The 21880-nt window shown below is 36.2% G+C and overlaps 1 protein-coding gene across 1 annotated transcript; it reads right to left on the bottom strand.

Moving 5' to 3' along the window:
• Nucleotides 1-7969: 7969 nt before the first annotated feature.
• LOC120116886 (peptide-N(4)-(N-acetyl-beta-glucosaminyl)asparagine amidase-like) lies at nt 7970-16209 on the bottom strand. The gene is made up of 8 exons (XM_039137275.1): nt 16100-16209; nt 10978-11088; nt 9605-9659; nt 9418-9492; nt 8685-8740; nt 8506-8565; nt 8324-8411; nt 7970-8182 (listed from the first exon to the last, which is right to left on the bottom strand). The coding sequence occupies exons 1-8, from the start codon at nt 16207-16209 to the stop codon at nt 7970-7972; spliced, it is 768 nt and encodes a 255-aa protein (XP_038993206.1).
• Between the last annotated feature and the right edge of the window lie 5671 nt (nt 16210-21880).

Here is a 21880-nt window from a genome sequence, read left to right as displayed (position 1 = left end):
AAAATTTGTTTTTCATTCGAAATACCATCATTATCTAATCCAAATGTATTGGCTATATATGCCGGGTCAATATATAAGAATTGTCCTAGGAGGTAGGAACGAATTCCTATGGTTTCGGTTTCAGCTTGGTTTTTAACACATACGGCATTAGAGTAGAATATACGAACAAGTTGATGGTAAACGATGGGTTCAAGATCAAATAGTTTATCAAATTTCCATTCTTGTAAAATGGGAAGATATTTAAAATCGATAGCTAACATAGCTTGACGAGAAGGAATACGTTCTTCTCGGATTTTGTAAGAATCGAAATATTGATAATACCAAAATCGGTGATTTCTAGACCCAGGATGATTAAAACACGAATTTTGAATAGTCAAGTTAGGATCAGTGGGATTGGGATTAGAAATTGGAATAGAAGGAGGATTTGGAGGTGGATTTGGTTGACGACTAGAACGACTAGATGAAGACCTAGGACGTTTAGGATTTGACATGGTGAAGGAAATCGGAATAGATAGAATAACCTGCAATTTTAAAACAAATGTATGCAACTCAATTAATCCCAAAACTCAATTGAGTCCTCAATATTTCAAGGTTCTCTAAATCAATCCTAATGGGCAAAGTTTTTGAGAAACTTTTGAAAAATATGGCTTTGAGAAACAATATATGTATAGTTTTCATAATAACAACATAATTTAATCAAAACACAATAATTTGAAAAATAATATTTTTTTTATTTCGAAAATTAAAAAAATTGAAAAATTCTTGTGTTTTTTATGAAATTAGTTGTAACATCTAGTTTCTAATTACTAAATAATCAATGCCCGATCACTATTTCAACCTAGAACTAATTAAAACTAATCCTATGTTCAAAAATAATGAAATAAAGAGTTTAGAAAAATTACCTTGAAAGATGAAGATTGAGGGGATTTAGATGTTGTTTGCACGACTTTAATGATTTCAACAGGTTTAGAAGATGATATATGAAGTAAATTCCGATTAATATCGTCGATTTGAGACAAAATGGAGATTTGAGGGTGTAGGAGGTGAGAAACGGCGGAAGAGAGAAGAAAATGAGGGTTTGGGATTTTGGGGGTGTTCTGTCGATTTTAACAGAACCCCAGGGGGGTATCGATTCCCCTGTGGGGGGAATCGGTTCCCCTTCAAAGGGGGAATCGGTTCCCTCAGGGGGGATCGATTCCCTCTACACCAAAATGCTAAAATCCGATTTTTTTTAAGCACAAAATGCTAAATTAATCTTTTCTAGTGGTATTGGCAACTCATATATCAAAAATTAATTATGTTCAAACAATTAAATTAATCTTTAATCGATTTTTGAACATAAAATTAATTTTCACTAAGAATCACAAACTCCCCCTAACTAATAGCAAGAATGCAATCAAAAATTATTATTATAAGCATTTTTCAAGATTTATTAAAAGTGCTAAAATTATTTTAAACACTAAGTGAAGATAGGTTGGTCAAACCTAATTCTCTCCTAAGTGTCCAAAATCTTTCCTTGTCTAAGGGTTTTGTAAAGATATCCGCTAATTGGTGCAAAGTATCAACAAATTCTAGAACTACATCTTCCTTAGTGACATGATCTCTAATGAAGTGATGTCTTATTTCAATGTGCTTAGTTCTAGAGTGTTGGATGGGATTTTTAGTGAGACAAATAGCACTAGTATTGTCACACTTGATAGGAATGGTACCTACTTCAATTCCATAATCAAAAAGTTGTTGTTTCATCCATAAAACTTGTGCACAGCAACTACCGGCTGAAATGTATTCCGCTTCAGTGGTAGATAATGCAACACAATTTTGTTTCTTTGAAAACCAAGAAATCATCATATTTCCAAGGAATTGGCAAGTACCGGAGGTGCTTTTCCTATCTAATTTGTATCCTCCATAATCCGCATCAGAAAAAGCATGCAAGCTAAAGCTAGAGTCTCTAGGATACCAAAGTCCTAAACTAGGAGTGTCCTTAAGGTATCTAAAGATTCTCTTAACAGCTAGTAAATGTGATTCCTTAGGACATGATTGAAATCTAGCACATAAGCAAACACTAAACATAATGTCCGGTCTACTTGCAGTTAGATAAAGCAAAGAGCCAATCATTGACCTATATAATTTAACATCTACACATTTACCTCCTTCATCTAAGTCAAGCTTTGTTGAAGAGCTCATTGGAGTGTCATGAGGTTTCCCATTTTCCAGTCCAAACTTCTTGAGCATATCTTTGACGTACTTAGCTTGATTAATGAAGATGCCATCTTTTCTTTGCTTGATTTGGAGTCCCAAGAAAAATGAGAGCTCCCCCATCATGCTCATCTCAAACTCACTTTGCATTAGCTTAGAAAATTCTTGACAAAGAACATCATTAGTAGAACCAAATATTATATCATCAACATAAATTTGAACTACTAATAAATCTTTACCTTTTCTCTTTAAAAACAATGTAGTGTCAACCTTTCCTTTTAAAAAACCTTTTTCAATTAAAAAGTTTGACAATCTTTCATACCAAGCTCTAGGAGCTTGTTTTAAACCATAAAGAGCTTTTGTCAATTTTAAAACATGATCCGGAAAATTTGAATCTTCAAAACCTGGAGGTTGTTCCACGTACACTTCTTCTTTTATAAAACCATTTAAAAATGCACTTTTAACATCCATTTGATATAATTTAAATTCATGAAAACATGCAAATGCTAATAACATTCTAATTGCTTCCATCCTAGCTACGGGAGCGTATGTTTCATCATAGTCTATGCCTTCTTCTTGAGTATAGCCTTGAGCAACAAGTCTAGCCTTGTTCCTCACTATATTACCACTTTCATCAAGTTTATTTCTAAAAACCCATCTAGTACCTACAGTAGATTTATTACTAGGCCTTTCAACTAATGTCCATACTTTACTTCTCTCAAATTGATTTAATTCTTCTTGCATAGCCATAATCCAATGTTCATCTTTTAATGCTTCTTTGATGTTCTTAGGCTCTATGCATGAAATAAATGCAACATAATTACAGATATTTCTAAGAGAAGATCGAGTAGTTACCCCTTTTGATGGATCACCTATAATTTCACCATCCTTGACATAATTGTACTCTCTTGGAAAAGATACTTCCCTTTCTTCAATGGTTGGATTCTCGAGGGGATCATGAGTTTCATCATCTTTTGTTTCTTCCTTTGATGATGATTCTCCAACGTCATGTCTAACGTCATTTGCTTGTACAATACCTACATCATCATTAACAGAAGAATCCTTCCTCGGAAGGGGATTATCATCGAAAACAACATGTATAGACTCTTCTACAACTAAAGTTCTTTTATTAAATACACGATAAGCTTTAGAATTTAAGGAATAACCCAGAAAAATTCCTTCATCACTTTTAGCATCAAATTTACCAAGATTTTCTTTACCGTTGTTTAAAACAAAACATTTACATCCAAAAGGATGAAAATAGCTAATGTTAGGATTTTTATTTTTGAGAATTTCATATGGAGTTTTCTTTAAAATTGGCCTAATCATTGCTCGATTTACAACATAACAAGCGGTATTTGTGGCTTCCGCCCAAAAATATTTTGGCAAATTATTTTCACAAAGCATGGTTCTAGCCATTTCTTCTAAAGTTCGATTTTTCCTCTCAACAACTCCATTTTGTTGAGGGGTTCTAGGTGCTGAAAAATTGTGGCTAATACCATTAGAATTACAAAACTCAATAAATCCAAGATTTTCAAATTCAGTTCCATGATCACTTCTAACACTAGTGATAGAGTAACCTTTTTCATTTTGGATTATTTTTGAAAATGTGATGAAATTTTCTAATGCTTCATCTTTAGTACTTAAGAATAGAACCCAAGTGTATCTAGAATAGTCATCTACCAAGACAAATGCATATTGTTTTCCTCCCAAGCTAGTAGTTCTAGTTGGCCCAAAAAGATCTAAATGGATCAATTGTAATACTCTACTAGTTGATACATCATTAATAGATTTAAAAGAAACTCGTTTTTGTTTTCCTTTAGCACAAGCATCACAGATTTTATCATTATCAAATTTAAGCTTAGGCAACCCTCGAACTAAATCACCTTGAATTAGCCGTTGCAAAACACTCATACTAGCATGTCCTAGTCTCCTATGCCATAACCAACTATCATGTTCATCCTTAGCAACTAGGCATAAATTAGTCATATCAATAGAATCTAAATGCACCATGTAAATGTTTCCTATTCTATGACCAATAAGCATAATCCGATTAGATGCAATGTCAATAACTTTACAACCATTAATTTCAAACAAGACATTGAATCCCTTATCGCATAATTGACTAATACTTAATAGATTATGCTTTAATCCATTCACATATAAAACATTTTTAATTTGTATGGAAGAGGTATTACCTATTGTACCAATACCTTCAATGTGACCTTTTGAATTATCACCAAAAGTCACTTCTCCTCCATTTTTGACGTTAAGCTCTATGAACCGGCTTTTGTCTCCGGTCATGTGTCTTGAGCATCCACTATCAAGGTACCATGAGTTTGAATTTGTTTCCCGTGCCTTGTAGCAATGCTCCTTTCCCTACAAACATAGATTAATTTTTGATTTTTGGTACCCAAATTCTTTTGGGTCCATATTCATTAGTTTCCAAAATCCTAGTTCCCTTAGGTATCCATTTGTGTAGGATATCTTTATCTTTAGTAGTATTGAGTCCTTTAGGAACCCATATACTTCTAAAGATTTTACCATTTAAGGTTCGTTGAGGATTTATATGATTGTAGTTTCTAAAATCTTTTCTAACAAAGTTGGATTTTGAATTTTCTCCTTTTTCAAAACGTTTTGTTCCAACTTTATCAAAAGAAGTTTTAAGATCATCAATTTTCTTTTGATGATCATCATTGACCTTTGAAAGTAAATTTTGCAAATCTAAATTTTTCTTTTCAAACTCTTCTAGTTTGATTTGCAAATCTTTGATTTTACTTTCAAGATCATTGTTGGTTTTGGATATGAGTTTATTTTCATTTTTCAACTTTGAAACATCATTTTTATATTTTAAAAATAATTTCTCATAGTCCGAAGCCAACCCATTATATTCCTCTAATAGCTCATCATAAGATAAATCATCAAAATCAGATGAGTTAGAGGTTACCTTAGAATCTTCCCCAAATGCCATTAAGCACAAGTTTGCTACTTCTTGTTCTTCTTCATCGGAACCTTCTTCATCGCTCCATGTAGCCACATGAGCCTTGTGCTTATTTTTTGATTGACCCTTTTTCTTCAATTGTGGGCAATCATATTTGACATGCCCCGGGTTTTTGCATTCATAGCAAATGATTGGGTCCTTCTCTTTTGGTTCATTTTTGAGGCCTTCGTTTCGTTTGAATTTTCTTCCTTGGTAAGGTCTCATCATTTTTCTGAATCGTTTGGCAAACAATGCGATTTCCTCGTCATCATCATCATCATTAGAATCACTCTCATCTTTTGTGGATTTGAGAGCAACTCCAATGTTTTTCTTCTTCTCCTTCTCCTTTGGTGTCTCTTCAACTTTATCAAGGTCCACCTCATCTTCAAGCATCATCTCATGAGTGAGGAGTGAACCGATAAGTTCTTCAAGAGTTAAGGACGATAGGTCCTTAGACTCGATGATTGTCGTCTTCTTTGATTGCCATGATTTTGGGAGAGAGTAGACTAACTTCCTCACAAGCTTTTCAATTGAGATGATCTCTCCATATGATTTGAGACCATTGACAATCGTTGAAAATCTATCCGTCATAGCTTTGATGTCTTCATTTGGTTTCATCCTGAAATTTTCATAGCTATGCGTTAGAATACTAATTTTTGATTTCTTTACCTCATCGGTACCTTCATGTGTGACTTGAAGCTTGTCCCATATTTCTTTGGCGGTTGTACACGATGAAACTCTTCCGTATTCATCTGGTCCAAGAGCACAAAAGATAATATGGATGGCTTTGGAGTTGAGCTGGAACATTTTTGTATCTCCTTCACTCCACAACCTTGGATGAGTGATAGGCTTAATGTATCCTTCTTCTATGGCATTCCATGCTCCCATGTCACTTGCTTGAATGAAGTACATCATTCTATTCTTCCAATAGGCGTAGTTAGCTCCATTGAAGAAAGGAGGCTTGTTGACGGGCATCGAATCGAGACCGGAGTCGAAGTTTGAAGCGGAGGCCATTGATGACTTTAATAATCGATATAACTCTTCCCGAATCGACTCAAGAGGCGATAAAACCTTCAAATGAGTTAGGATTTGATGCCAATTGTTGAGTTAATCGAATGACGAAATTGGCCAAGAGGGGGGTGAATTGGCAATAAAAAAAATTTGTGGAAGCTTTTGCAGAAAATTGAAAGTAATTGCACAGCGATTTACAGTGGTTCGACTTTCTCAAACAAAGTTTACGTCCACTACCTTAGCTATCCACACTAAGGATTTTCCAACAAATTCACTAATTTGTTCTTTCTTTTGAGGCCAAAGAGATAACCTTACAATTCCCTCAAGAGTATACCCCAACTCTTGAGAACACTCTTTTCTCAAAGAGAAGATTACAAATTTGCAAACTTACAAGAAAACCTCACAAGGTAAGATGTTTGCACAATTCTAAAACAAAGAAAAGAACACTCAAAGATGAATACAATTGAGCACAAAAAGTGTTCTTGAAAGCAAAATGAATATTGAATGAAAATAGGCTTGAAATGCTCAAACTTGAGGTTTGATGCTTTCTCTTTGATTCTCTCTTGATTCTAGTTGCTTGATGTTTCTTATTTGATCAATGGCTTCTAAGCTTGCTTAAATACACCTTGGATCACTTCTGAACGTTGGGGATGATTAGAGAAGATATTATAGCCGTTTTAGTGTGAAAACATTTAATAAAACATCTTGGAGCGTGGGGGGAATCGGTTCCCTCTCATAGGGAATCGGTTCCCTAAGTGTAAAATTCAAATATTTCGACCGTTGAACAGGGGGAATCGGTACCCCCTTGGGGGGAATCGGTTCCCTCCGAGCATTCTGGAAATCTCGGAGCCAAACCATTCAGGGGGAATCGGTTCCTCCTATGGGGGGGCATCGGTTCCCTCTGAGCAATCTGGAATTTTTGGCTTTGAATTGGTTCGAAATACTTTGTAAAATTATTTTGAAATTGTTTTTATGATTAAAACTTAATTTTACACTTAAGTAAGGATCAAAAATGATTTTTGAAATATTTGGAGTAATGTTTTGATATTCGAATAGTTATATCGAATATACTTAGAAAATCATTTGGAAAATCTTAAAATCCATTTAACTTAATTTGTTATATCGAAATATTAAAATGTTTCAACACTTTGCAAGACCCTTTTTATTACAACACATCAGATTCATTTTATTTTGTAGACAGGGCTAGATGAACACAAAACATGTGGTATTCTTGATACCCATTACGATGCAACATTTATGAGAAAGACTGGGAAGCAGCAACAATGTTCTAAAGTCAAAATGAAAAGTAAAAGTGCAAACTGAAGGATAAGAGATAAGCTTACATTCTTTGTTTAGCTTACAAAACAAAAATAAGTATAACATTAACCATCAAAATCAACAACAATGTTTAGACTTGCAAAAGATAAAAGCCATGACATTCTAAACTTAATCATATATGTTGGCGATATTATATACACAAAAAATTCTTCAGTTAAAGAGCATTGAGAAATTCCTTAAAGGATTGCAGCAACCGATGCAACAAAGATGTGCCAACAATTGAGTTTGACTTTAAAAAAGCTCTCCTTTTTTTATACGGTAATTTCTTGAGATCTACAACGGTTGCTCTAAGAATCTTGAAGCAATTAGAGATTCTTCAACAAACTTATGAAGTATAGAAGAAAAGGTATTATAGATTTTTGTGACGTGCTCGTCTCTGCATATACGAACTTCATAAGCAGATGAACTTAGAGAGTCAATCCCAAATTCTGATCTTGCAATGCGTCATTGCTTATCCCCACTTTGCCTCCCTGGTAAAGAGATCGGAGCATCATCAGTAGAAAGTAAATCTCTGTCTAGAGCTTCCATTTCAATTTTATCACAGTCTTCCAATACTGAAAGAATTTGAGATGTAAAGTTACTCCGGCATTCTTTGATCATTGAAGTGAGAACAGACACCAGAGAGGACTCTCTGGTAATGGTTCGTCTAGACAAGACCTAAAAAATGGTAATGAACAAAAAGATGAGTTTGGGGAAGAGAATCATGTTTCTTCATAACAATGCATAGATAAACAATACTAAGAATAAGAATAAATAAGCATTATAGGCAATAAAATGCTATTTTTTTATCATAATTACCTCATTCCAATTCCATGTGTAACGTTTAGTGACATCATAAACTCCATCTTTTGCAATAGCAATTACATAATTTAATTTCTTTTTCCACCTGTAGAAAGGAAGCATTTACTATAACTGTAGTATCAAAACAAAAACAAAATATTTTTTTCCTGAAAAATGGATAATATCACAAATTAGAGTTCCCTTTTTCATATAATAGCGGTCTGTCATAGATTGCTTTACAAGGATCAAGATGCATCCACCTGTACAAAAATGAATGAATAATTAGTTCGTGAAATGACCATATAGTTTAGTCTCTTTGCTACATAATAGGGATCCTTCCCAATTGAAGATTAAAAGGCATCAATTTGGTTTTTTTTACCTTCCCATGGCTTCTGAATAGCACTCTGTCCAAACATGGTCTGTAAAATCAAGGACCTGAAAATAAAGAGTTGGTGCAAAAACATCATCTCAAGCAAGCAAATTATCCGAAGTCCCATGGAATGTCATCTTTAAACTGCTAGAGCTAATTAAAATGTATGCAACTATGCACGCATTTACTATTAAAGTACACAATTCTATATACATTCCATGCCACCGTAAATATTGATTTCATATATTGCAAAATCAATAACTTCAATTTATACAATTAGCATCAAAGGAACCAGTGAACCACTCATTTATAAAGCAAAAAATGGGTTTCATTTACAATGTCAAAGACATCAAAATATTATACATAAACAAACATACCATTTCAAAATTCTTTAAATCTATCTTGAACATGTTCTTTGTTTGGCAGACAATACAGAATCAAAATAATCCAGGTCAAACATTGTCCTAATATCAAATAAAAGGTTTATCTTCACTGAATTTCCAAATTCTTCTATTTAGTGGACTAGATATTACAGATATATTGTCATTAAAAGCTTCAGATCGAAAGAATAACAATTCCAGGTCCATATATACCACACATATATATTGCAAGTACAGCAGTCAAAACAAATTTATTTCTTATTATAAATTAGCTTAACCATATTCTTTTTAACGATAGAAAGAGTTGTGTTTTAGTCAGTTGGATTTGGAAGATGAATTGGCATATAAATGACTAACCAGACGAGAGTCATAGCCAAAAGCACGATAGTACAATGTGAAGCAATTGACCCACTCTCCACAATGCCCCTTTCTTGTTTCTACAAGTTGCAAAAAAGAAATGGAGAAAATTCAACAATTGATACTTGAACCCCACACACAAGGAAAAGAAAAAAGAAGATAATGGTAGAACGAAGTATTACAGCTTCATACCTTCAGTGGGTCATTGTAGTAAGGGAACCGTGTAACTCTTGAACAAGAGTTGCAACTGCAGTTTTTCACCCAAGAATTAACTTTGCTTTCTAACAAACAATTATCAGAAACCAAGTTATGATGTAAATGAAACAATTGAGAGAATGAGGCTCAACCAAGACTTATCAACCTCCTGAATTCTATTCAGGTGATGTATCAAGACTTCCATTTAACCCCCAAAAAACCCACTAAATAATGGAAGGATAGGACATGATGCTAGGAAAATAACTCAAAATAACCACTGAGAAAAATGATTAGTTACGTTTAATGAAAATAACTCAAAATAACCCTAAACCTTTGTTTCCCTAAACCATAAAAAGAAGCGAACAATTGTTTCCCTAGACCATGAAAACCCAATTTTCAAATTCAACCATCAAGTTGATGAATCAAACGAAATAACTAAACTCGAAACCAAATACCCATAAAAGCCCAGTTCAAGATCGACTGCTAGACAAGACAGAACTGAGAAGACAAAGATGGAGGAGTAACCTTTGAATAATAGAAACGCGTGGAGTTAATAGTACTACTGGGGAGGAACAAAAACTACAAGTAGGGAGAGAGAGAGACAAACCTAGCAACAGATTAGCAGATAGAGCTAGAGCACCACAGAAGAAGTCCGTTAGAGAAGTAATAGACAGATCTTCGCAACTCTTGCCAAATTGAAGAAGAAGAAATTTTGTTTTAGCCAGAACCAAGCTAACGGGGAGAAGGGTATTTTAGCCAACAGATGACGGGTATAAACAAATACCTAAGGGAGATGTGGTATTTGGATACCCAGTTGAACAGAATAAAAAATCCATTGTTGGTATTTAGTTTTTACCCTCACTTGAGAATATGGGCTATCCAAACATGGGTATCTTAATCTGGGGGGGAAATTCCTCCCAGGAATGAAGAAATCTGTGAACCAAACGGGTTGTTAGAGTTAGCCACTTTATTAACCAGGTTATCCACTGTACGATCAATAACGAGTCAAAGAACGGATCCTTTCCGTAGCTTATATGCAACCCCCACCACTCCAAGAAAACTAAATTCTGGGAAAACCTTTGCATCTTCTCGAGAACCTTCAATAAGTCGTGGTTGGTTGTGGGTGACTTCATCGACATTGATGTCAATGATGAATTTGAAGGCAGTGCGACGGATTACACACACCGTATTATCACCTTTCGAGAAAGATGGGATAACTGTAACCTTTTAGATGATGGTTGTGTTGGTAACAAATTCATCTTGACCCGTAAAAAACATGGGAAGGTTATTCTCCAAGAAAGGTTGGATAGGGCACTCTACAATGCTAGTATGGTAACCTCTTTTCCCAATCTTTGTGTCTTCTACCTCACCCGCATCCAGTCCGACCATAACCATTAACACCAATGTCACCCAACAAGTTGACAAAACTAAGAGACCCTTTAGGTTTGAAGCTGTCTGGCTTACACATGAAGACTTCCCAACTGTTTTCAAACAAGCCTGAGATGAAAAGAAAAAGTCTCTTTTAAGCGGTGGAGGTAACTAAAAAGAAAATTATGATCTGTAAAGAAACCATTTTTGGTGATATTTTCAAACGCAAGAAGACTCTCATGAAGCGTATTACTGGTATCCAAAACTCACCTAATTACTTCTACTCTACTTACCTCCAAGATTTAGAGAAATTCCTCAAAGATGAATACCATCAAACTCTATCTCAAGAAGAAATCTTTTGGCTTCAGAAATCTCTTCTCGACTAGATCCTCAAGGGATAACGCAATACCAAATTCTTTCATCTCTCAACCCTAATCAAACATAAGTGTAATAAATTCGTTGGTTTGTACGTCAATAATGATTGGATAATGGATAAAAACACCATTTGTAACCATGTAGTAAGCTACTACAAAAGTCTTTTTTATGAGAAACTCTACCAGAACCTCTCTAAAGATTATAACAGCTTCAAATCCCTTGTCTTTGAAAAGGAACAATCCAATATGACTAAACAGGTAATGATGAAAGAAGTTTGGTCCGTACTTTTCGATATGAAAGGCTTAAAAGCCCCAGGACCCAATGGAATACAATCCGTGTTTTACAAATGACACTGTGATATAGTTAAAAAAAACCCTATACAGTTTTGTTAACTCCACCATGACAAGAGGTAACCTCGATCCATAAATTCTGAAATCTTTCATAGTTCTCATATCGAAATCTACATCAGCAAACAGAATTACCAAGTACCGCCCCATTAGTATCCTCAACATTTCTTACAAAATCTTCTGTAAAGTTCTAGTTCATCGCCTTAGACCAGTCATGCAAAAACTAATTGGACCTTACCAGAGCAGTTTTATAGCTAGCAAGAGCTCAACTGACAACATCTTAATCGTCTAGGAAGCTGTACAACTATGATGAACATGCAAGGACAAAAAGGTACCTTATTATGAAAATCGATCTTCGCAAGGTATTCGACAATGTGAATTAGCTCTTCTTCAGTGAAACCCTTCGAGTTTTTAACTTCCCTGAGGAGACAATTAGACTCCTTATGGCTTGCGTCCAAACCTGCATAATTAAACCACTCTGGAATGGTGAAACAACCGAGAGTTTTGCATTCAAAAAAGGCTTACGTCAGGGAGACCCTTTTTTGTTACGGAATATGACTATCGGATAGAGCAAAATCGCAACTGATAATTTAAAAAAATAAAAATGAAGATAAAGAAGACACAAATTTTACGTGGAAAACCCCTAAATAATATAGGGTAAAAACCACGGACAAAGGTAGAAGAATTTTACTATGAGAAAATAGGAATTACAACTTCAAAAATGAGAAAAAAAACTCCCAAGAAAACTCTATAAATTCTCTAGTATTAGGAGAAAGCTAGAATGATTTGGGATGATTTTGAAGCTAAATGGGTTATGGTATTTATAGTTGAAGCTTAAGGACTCATCTTCTAAATACCATAAAGTGTAGGGACTAAATTTACAATTTTCCCATTACCCAATTTCAACAAAATCAGTTATTTTTTTTCAAAATTTCGGTGTGCACCGAAAGCCACCAAAAACTTTGGCCAACTTGTTGATTTTCAACAATTATTGCTTGACTTTTCAACAATCTCTCACTTGAAGATTTGATTGGAATAATCATATCTTCACACCATTCTTTCTTCCTTGTACTATTCATGTTGCTTATGTCTCTGACAGGCCACAAGAGGATCGACACCAAGTAAATTTATCGGCATTGGCCGCATTTGTCATGAAATCTGTTATGTTGTCTTTGGTATGGATCTTCTGCATATATATATCATCCCTTCTTCCACCTTTTCACGATTAAAATAGTACTGAAATCGTATGTGTTTTGTCCTTGAATGAAATGTTGGATTCCTTGCTAAATGCAAGGCGCTTTGACTATCATAAAACATAGAGATATACCCTTGATTGTGCCCAAGCTCCTCCAATAGCATCTTCAACCAGATTGCTTCTTTACTGGCTTGTGTAGCTGGTACATATTCTGCTTCTGTTGTGGATGTAGCCACACAACTGATTGCAATTTTGAAACCCAACTTACAGCTCTACCAGCAACTTTGAACACATATCCTGTAGTAGATTTGCTTTTATCCAAATCCTCTACATAGTCATAATCGACATACCCATTGATAAGTAAGTTTGATCCTCCGTAACATAATGCAATATTTGAGGTCCCTTTGATGTATCTAAGAATCCACTTTACTATATTTCAATGCTCTTTGCCTGGATTCGCCATGTACCGACTAACCACTCCTACTGCTTGTGCAATGTCTGGTCTTGTGCATATCATAATGAACATTAAACTTCCCACTGTCAATGCATACGACACTCGAAACATCTCTATCCTCTCTTCTTCACTACTAAGACTCATACTGGAGGATAATTTGAAGTTAATAGGAAGAGGGGTAGAAATTGGCTTACAATCTTGCATGCTGGATCGTGACAAGATTTTCTTCAAGTAATTCTTTTGTGAAAGCCAAATATTCCTATTACTTCTGTCTCGGTGAATTTGTATCCCTAGAATCTTGTTTGCTGATCTCAAGTCCTTTATTTCAAATTTCCTAGCCAGTTGTGCCTTCAATTCTTCAATATGATCTTTGTTGGGTCCTGCAACCAACATGTCATCCACATACAACAGTAATATAACAAAATCGTTATCACCAAACCTCTTGAAATAAGCACAAGGGTATGCATTAAGCCTGTTGTATCCAAAGCACATAATGAAGGAATCAAATCTCTTATACCAATACCTTGGCACCTGCTTAAGACCGTACATATATTTGTTCAACCTGCAAACCAAGTTCTTCTTTTCTTTTTCTTCAAAACCTTTAGGCGGGAGCATATAAATCTCTTCTTCAAGTTTTCCATAAAGAAAAGTTGTTTTAACATCTAGTTGCTCTAGATGTAAGTTCATGTAGCACACATTTCCAAGACTACTCGAACTATTGTTAGTCAAACCACAGGAGAAAAGATTTCATTGAAATCAATACCTTCTTTTTGAGCATATTCTTTGACCGCCAGTCTTGCACGATACCTCTCAATTTGATCGTTACCATTTCACTTGATTTTGAAGACCCATTTGTTATCAATTGGCTTTCTTCCTTGTGGTTATGGCACAAGGTCCCATGTATTATTTTTATGAAGGGTTTCAATTTCTTCTTGCATCGCCATCATCCATAGTGAAGCATCTGAGCTGTTTATTGCCTCCTGATATGTTGATGGCTCACCGTCCTCTGTTAAAAGACAGTATGCAATATTTCTTTCTATAACATAATCTGAGTGCCAATTGGGACGTCTTCTCACACGATTTGATTGACGAGTTGTTGGAGCTTCAGAACTCTCTGGTTCTTATTCATCATGTGTTGGTTCTGCTTCAGAAGAATATCCTTGTTCAAACTCCTTTTCCACATCTATCTGTGTAGTCTCTGACTTTTCAGCGATATCTTCGTCTTCTTTTCTTCATAGTTTATCTTCTACAGAGATAACATCCCTGCTGATGATCACTTTGCGGGCAGTGGGATCCCACAAGCGATACCCTTTTACTCCATCAGAATACAGTTTTGGTGAGATGATCTCATATCATTCTAGTTGTCTTCTTCTCCTCGATATCTGACAATACTTCATCTGTTAATGCTAGATGAAAGTTTTCCATAGTATTCCCGTCAATTTCGATCCATTTGTTGTCATCTTTAAAATCTATCGGCCTTTCACTGATAGCTGCTAGACAACCGTCTTTCCTCAGGATGGCTTTCATCTTCAATTTTCACAATGATAAATTTCTCCCATTGAACTTTTTAATATCAAATTTTGTTTCGATAGCTTCTATTATGAATAGCTCCCACTATTTCACTATCGTGAATAGTTCTCTGGAACCTTCAAAGAATGGGTAATAACTTTTTACTTTATTATGTTGGATGATCCATCTTTTGGTGGCAACCACAAAGATAATAAGTAGATATTACACACTCTAATCTGGCTCTTATATCAATTGTTGCGGAATACGGCTATCGGATAAAGCAAAATCGTAACTGATAATTTGAGAAAATAAAATGAAGATAAAGAAGATACAAATTTTACGTGGAAAACCCCTAAATAATATAGGGTAAAAACTACGGGCAAAGGTAGAAGAATTTCACTATGAGAAAATAGGAATTACAACTTCTCTCGATCTAACAAGGAGAAAACAATAACAGTTCTCTCTTGATAAAAAAGAGAAAATAACTCTCAAGAAAACTCTCTAAATTATCTAGTATTGGGAGAAAGCTAGAATGATTTGGGATGATTTTGAAGCTAAATGGATTAGGGTATTTATAGTTGAAGCTTAAGGACTCATCTTATAAATATCATAATGTGTAGGGACTAAATTTGCAATTTTCCCCTTACCTAATTTCAACAAAATCAGCTATGTTTTTCACAATTTTGGTGTGCACCAAAAGCATCGAAAACTTTGACCAACTTGTTGATTTTCAACAATTGTTGCTCGACTTTTCAACATTTTCTCCCTCCTTATTTATCCTGGTCATGGAAAGACTATCATATATGATCCTTGACCACAGAGAGAATGGTACTTGGAAGGCTCTTAAAACCTCAAGGAATAACCCTAAAATTAGTCACTTCTTCTTCGCGGATGACTTGCTACTCTTCGTGGAAGCTAACATGGAACAAATCACTTACATCTAGAACTGCCTCAATGAGTTTAGCCAAGCTTCAGGTCTATAGGTGAACTTACAAAAATCCAAACTATTTATTTCCCCCAATATAAATCCCATTACGACAAATATTCTAAGCGAAACGTGTAACATTCCCCTAACAGACGACTTGGGCACTTACTTGAGAGTCCTAATCATCTATACGAGGTTAAATACATGACCTATTCCCTGTTGTTCGACAAGGTGATGAACAAATTATCTGGATGGAAGGGAAAGGTTTTCTCCATGGCAAGAAGGAAAACTCTAATCCAATACGTGACAACGGCCATACCGGTCCATACAATGCAAACCACGATGCTGCCTTCGGGAATCTACAACAAAATCGATAAAGTTAACCGTAACTTCCTTTGGAGTGGAGGAACCACCTTTTCCCACAATCATTTGGTCAATTGGGACAAAGTCTACACTTTTAAATCCCTAGGTGGTTTGGGTCTCCGGAACATGAGGTTTATGAATCAAGCCCTAATGGCCAAAAATGGCTGGAAGTTGTTCACCAGACAAGACTCCCTATGGTACAAAGTTTTCAAGGACAAATCTTGAAACAAAACATCATCTTCAAAGTCACCAAACAGTCAAATAGCTCCTCTACCTGGAAGGGCATCCTGAAATATAGGAAATTGCTTAAAAAAGGCTGTAAAGGTCCGGTCAATCCAACAAGTCAACTTCTGGCATGACTGGTGGGTTGGAGTGGCGCCACTCATCATGACTCATCCAGCCATGGAGGTGATCACCAATAATGATAAAGTTGCTCACTTCATTATTGAGGACAAAGAGTGGAACCTTCAAGAAATTCATAACGCCTTATCAGAATCCTCAAGGAATCAAATATATGGCATCCCTATCCCAAATACCATCGCCACTCAAAAACATGACAAGGTTACATGGAGACCTACCAAGGATGGTAAGTTCACTGTTGTTTCTGCTTTCACTACAATAAAGAAAATGGAAATGAATGAACAAGCTGCAGGAATGTTCAATTTGATTTGGAAAACCAAAGCCAAAGAAAAATCAGATTCTTCACGTGGTTATGTGTCTTCAACAAGCCTAACACAAATGAGAATCGAGCCAAAAAGATGATGACCTCAGACGTGAATTGTAAAACCTGCAACGACCTAACCGAGTCAATTGATCACGTCCTCCGATCCTGTCCAATTACAAACCAAGTTTGGACCGAGCTAGAAGCACACCGATACGATGACAACTTCTACACAAGAGATTTCAGAGATTGGCAAAGAATGAATGGTCGTTCTAGTAAAGCAACTAGAGAAGATCTTGAGTGGGGTACCCTCTTCCTAACTGCCATCCGGGGCCTCTGGAAAGAAAGAAACGATATGGTATTCAGTATTGACAAATAGGAGAAGGCCCCCAAACCACATAATTAAATGTGCTTACAAACTCGCAAGAGATACAGAGAAAGCCATGACTCGACAACACAACCAGGTGACTAAAGAGCCTAGATGGACCTGCTGGAAAAAACCTCAAGAAAATACTTGGATCCTCAATACGGATGGCACGTGCAACCAAGCAACAGGATTCGCTACAGCAGGGGGCCTGATCAGAAATGCTAATGGGGAATGGGTCAGTGGATTTATGCTTCGCATCGGGAAAACTAGTAGCGTATTAGCAGAGTTATGGGGAGCTCGTCAAGGACTGTTACTGGCAAAATCCCTTGGAGCTGAGAACCTCATTCTCGAGATGGATGCCAAAAAGGTTGTAGATGCTTTGAGCGACGAGGACATGGAAGAACACCCATGCAATGTTTTGGTAAGAGACTGCAAAAACCTCTTAACGGTTTGCAACACCTGGGAAGCCAAACATATTCAAATAGAATGAAACAGATGCGCAGACAAACTCGCTCTCATGGCAAGAAATCAAACAGAAAACCTCGTTATCCTTCCGAACCCACCCTTAAAATTAACAGATTTGCCTGGCGCTGATGTTCTTGGAGAAGGAGCCTTAAGACTAGTTTTCTCTCTTTTCCTTTACGTTGCTTTGTACCCCCAAAAAAAACAATATTAAATTTGTATTGTTTAGACAGTAACTCAGTTCGGGTTAAATTGAATTGTAAAAGCCAACACACAGGTCCAGTTGAGATTGTCGGACCGGGTGGCCTATTGGGACCCAAGTATAGTGTCGGAGAAATGCGTTATTCTGGTTACCCGGTACGGCAGTAATAATGCCCTTAAATCCACAGATTTTATGGTCGTTTTATTCCCAATTAATATAGCCGACGGAATTGCCAACAATGATTAATAAAAGCTGTTACTATTAGATTTTTAGTTTAAGTATCTTTATAACGGCATTTTTCTCGAAAAATTACCGTCAATTGGTTTTTTTATCGATCAGACATCGTTCAAATAATATTTTTTGATGTAACATCTTTTGTAAAAAGACGTGTCCTTACAACGCGCTTTACGCTGATCTGGTACTACGTGGGATAAGGTGCGCCCCCTGCAACGCGCCTTATGCTGATCTGGTGCCACGTGGGTAAATGAGTTATAGCGCGGTGCAGGGGCCACGCCTTACCCCAAAATCTGCCACGCATCAAAAAGGCACGCCCCCTGCGCCGCGCCTTAGCTATAATTACCCACCTACCCCGACGTTTCACACCTTAATCTCTCCCTATAAATACACATATCCTCAATCACTTTCATCATACCAACTTCTCTCAAATACTATTTTAATTTCTGTCTAAGGTATATTTTATTATATTTTTAGTATTTTGTATTTAATTTATTTAATATTTAATTTAATTAATTTTTTTGCAGATATAAAGTGGAAGACAGTCTACTTCGCTTGGATGGAAATCATATATCTCGACACTTTGCTGATACGTTAACATTTTAACGTTTTAATTTAATTAAAATTATTAGTAATTATTTGTTGATTTATTTAATGCATGATTATTAGATTAAGAATTAATTTTTGTAATTATTTAATTTTAGGAGAATGACCGTGTATTAGATCCATTTATTAGGAATCTTAAGTTAGTGATACCTAGTCGTGTCTTGCCATATTTAGTAGAGGCTAGATTCGGTTACATAGGTAGATATCAGGGTCACTGTAAGATAGAACCAGACCTTATTTCTGCCTTAGTAGAGCGGTGGAGGCCGGAGACCCACACATTCCATCTTCCGTGCGGAGAGTGCATGATTATACTTGAGGATGTTGCTATGCACCTTGGGCTTCCGGTGGATGGAGATGTGATATCGAGGATCGCGCAGGGTTCCTGGACTGCTTTGTGTCGGGATAATCTAGGACGCTTCCCGAAAAGTTTTAACGGTGGTCGGATACCGTTAAATTGGTTAGATGCCAATTTTCGGGAGTTGAGCGAGGACGCGTCAGATGATGAAGTTAAAATGTATGCAAGGGCATGCATACTGCAGCTGATATGAGGGTTGTTGATGCCGAACAAATCGTGCAACCAAGTTCATTGTATGTGGTTGCGACATCTTGTCGACTTTCGTCTGGCCGAATCACTCAGTTGGGGCTCGGCAGTTTTGGTTTTATTGTACAGGGAGATGTGTCGTGCCACTGACTACAGGAGAAATGCTATCGGCGGATGTCTCCTCCTACTGTAGTCTTGGGCATGGTATCGATTGCCCTTTTTATGTCCCGTTGTGAAGAACTCATTCGTATTTCCGCTACTCTTGAGGTAATTATAAAACTGATTTCATATATTAATCATTTTATATAGCGTATAATAAATTTTTTTTCTTGAATAGGTGGTCTACTGATAGGAAAAATCATCAGGAGCTACCTGATGATTTAGAAAGAATTAGGGTGCTCATCGATCAAAAGGTTGGCACACATGTATGAATTTTAATGTTTAAAACTCAGATTTTAGATTATAGTTATATAATTAGATTATTATTTTGATAAAAATTATATATATTTGTTTTAGTTTGAATGGGTGTCATATTCTAATGATGATGTGAGGACGGTGATTCCACCTGAGTTGAGGGGCCCATCAGATGTTTAGATGGTGATAGTCCCTTTGATATATTATGCGACCGTCGAGTGGCACTCCACTGATCGCATGCTCCGGAAATTTGGTTGTTTTCAACCAATTTCGGAAGCACCTCGCAATATGGACGAGTTGCATAGCACAGATAGACGTGGCAAGATCGATATAGAATGGCTAGTGAGGCATCATGAGTGGGTCGTGTTGTGGGAGGATCAACATCGGCGCCTTTCCCGTAGAGAGCCCATTTTTACTGACCTCTTGATGGTTGCTGAGGGTTATTATGAGTGGTTCAACAGTAACGGGAAACCGTTTCTATTTCCTGAGGATGCACGAGGGCGGACCTTTTCACGACGTCGACAGAGACGTTCACTGACACAGTACCATCGTCCCCCGACTCGTGGACGTAGAGCAGGTGCTTCCGATTCATCCTCAGCTGCACCAACAGGACCTTCACAGAGTTATATGACCCCTCCTGGAGGCTATTATAGGTCTATGTTTGTAGATCTGACTTGGGGTTCATATGTTGGATATTTGGCGGGTTCAGCCTCATCACCCATGGCCGCAGCACATTCACCTCCTGTAAAGTTTTCACACTCAACGATGTCTGGGTTTTATGAGTTTTCCCAGTTTTCGCAGGCCTGTAGGATAGTCAGTAATACACCTCCAGGGTCCTTATTCTATGGAGGTGCTTCATCTTCATCAGCTCCTCATCAACAAAATTTAGCTGCTCAGGAAGACGACGACGACAATGACAATGATGGTGATGATGATGTCAGTAAGGAGTCACAACCAGTGATACGAAGAAATTCTCCTTGAGACCGACAGCCACCGCTCTGCGGAACACATTCGCGTCGCAGGCATCGATAGATTTTGTTTTTTTATTATATTTGTATTTAGTACTTTTTATTGTAGTTGTTTATTAGACTTTTTTATTATACTTTTTTTATTTATCATTTAATGCTTACTTTAATTCGTTAATATGGTTGAATTTATTTTAATTTTTTTTTTTATAAATGTTGAATACATTTTGATATTTCGATATAACAAATTAAGATAAATGAATTTTAAGATTTTCCAAAAGATTTTCTAAGTATATTCGATATAATTATTCGAATATCAAAATATTACTCCAAATCTTTCAAATGTCATTTTTAATCCTTACTCAAGTGTAAAATTAAGTTTTAATCTTAAAATAATTTCAAAATAATTTTACAAAGTATTTCGAACCATTTCAAAGCAAAAAATTACAGTATGTCCATAGGGAACCGATTCCCCCCCCCCAAGGGGATTCCGATTCCCCCTGAATGGTTTGGCTCTGAGAAAAAAAAAACAGAATGCTCGGAGGGAACCGATTCCCCTTGATCAACAGTCAAAATATTTGAATTTTACACTTAGGAAACTGATTCCCCCTGTTTTATTAATTGTTTTCATACTTAAATGGCTCCAATAACTCCACTAATCATCCCCAACATTCAGAATCAATTGAAGGTGTATTTAAACAAGCTTAGAAGCCATTGATCAACAACGAGAAACAAGAATTAACAAGAATCAAGAGAGAATCAAAGAGAAAGCATCAAACCTCAAGTTTGAGCAATTTCAAGCCTATTTCATTCAATATTCATTTTTGCTTTCAAGAACACTTATTGTGCTCAATTTTATTATTCTTGAGTGTTCTTTCTTTGTTCTAGAATTTTGCAAACATCTTGCCTTGTGAGGATTTTCTTGTAAGTTTGCAAAATTTGTATTGTTCTCTTTGGGAGAGAGTGTTCTCAAGAATTTGAGGTATAATTCTTGAGGGATTTGTAAGGTTACACTTTGTCCTCAAAAGAAAGACAAATTAGTGAATTTTTGGAAAATCCTTAGTGTGGATAGCTAAGGTAGTGGACGTAGACTTTGGTTGAGAAAGTCGAACCACTCTAAATCGCTGCGCAATTACTTTCAATTTTCTGCATAAGCTTCCACCGGAATTTTTATTTGCCAATTCACCCCACTCTTGGCCATATTCATCGATCGATTAACTCAATAATTGGTATCAGAGCCTTACTCATTTGAAGGTTTAATCACCTCTTGAGTCGATCCGGGAAG

The sequence above is a fragment of the Hibiscus syriacus genome, unplaced genomic scaffold, assembly GCF_006381635.1.
Source record: "Hibiscus syriacus cultivar Baekdansim isolate YM2019G1 unplaced genomic scaffold, ASM638163v2 tig00110303_pilon, whole genome shotgun sequence".
Taxonomy (NCBI): domain Eukaryota; kingdom Viridiplantae; phylum Streptophyta; class Magnoliopsida; order Malvales; family Malvaceae; genus Hibiscus; species Hibiscus syriacus.
The sequence above is the reverse complement of the archived record's forward strand: the minus strand, read 5'-3'. Positions and strand labels throughout refer to the sequence as shown.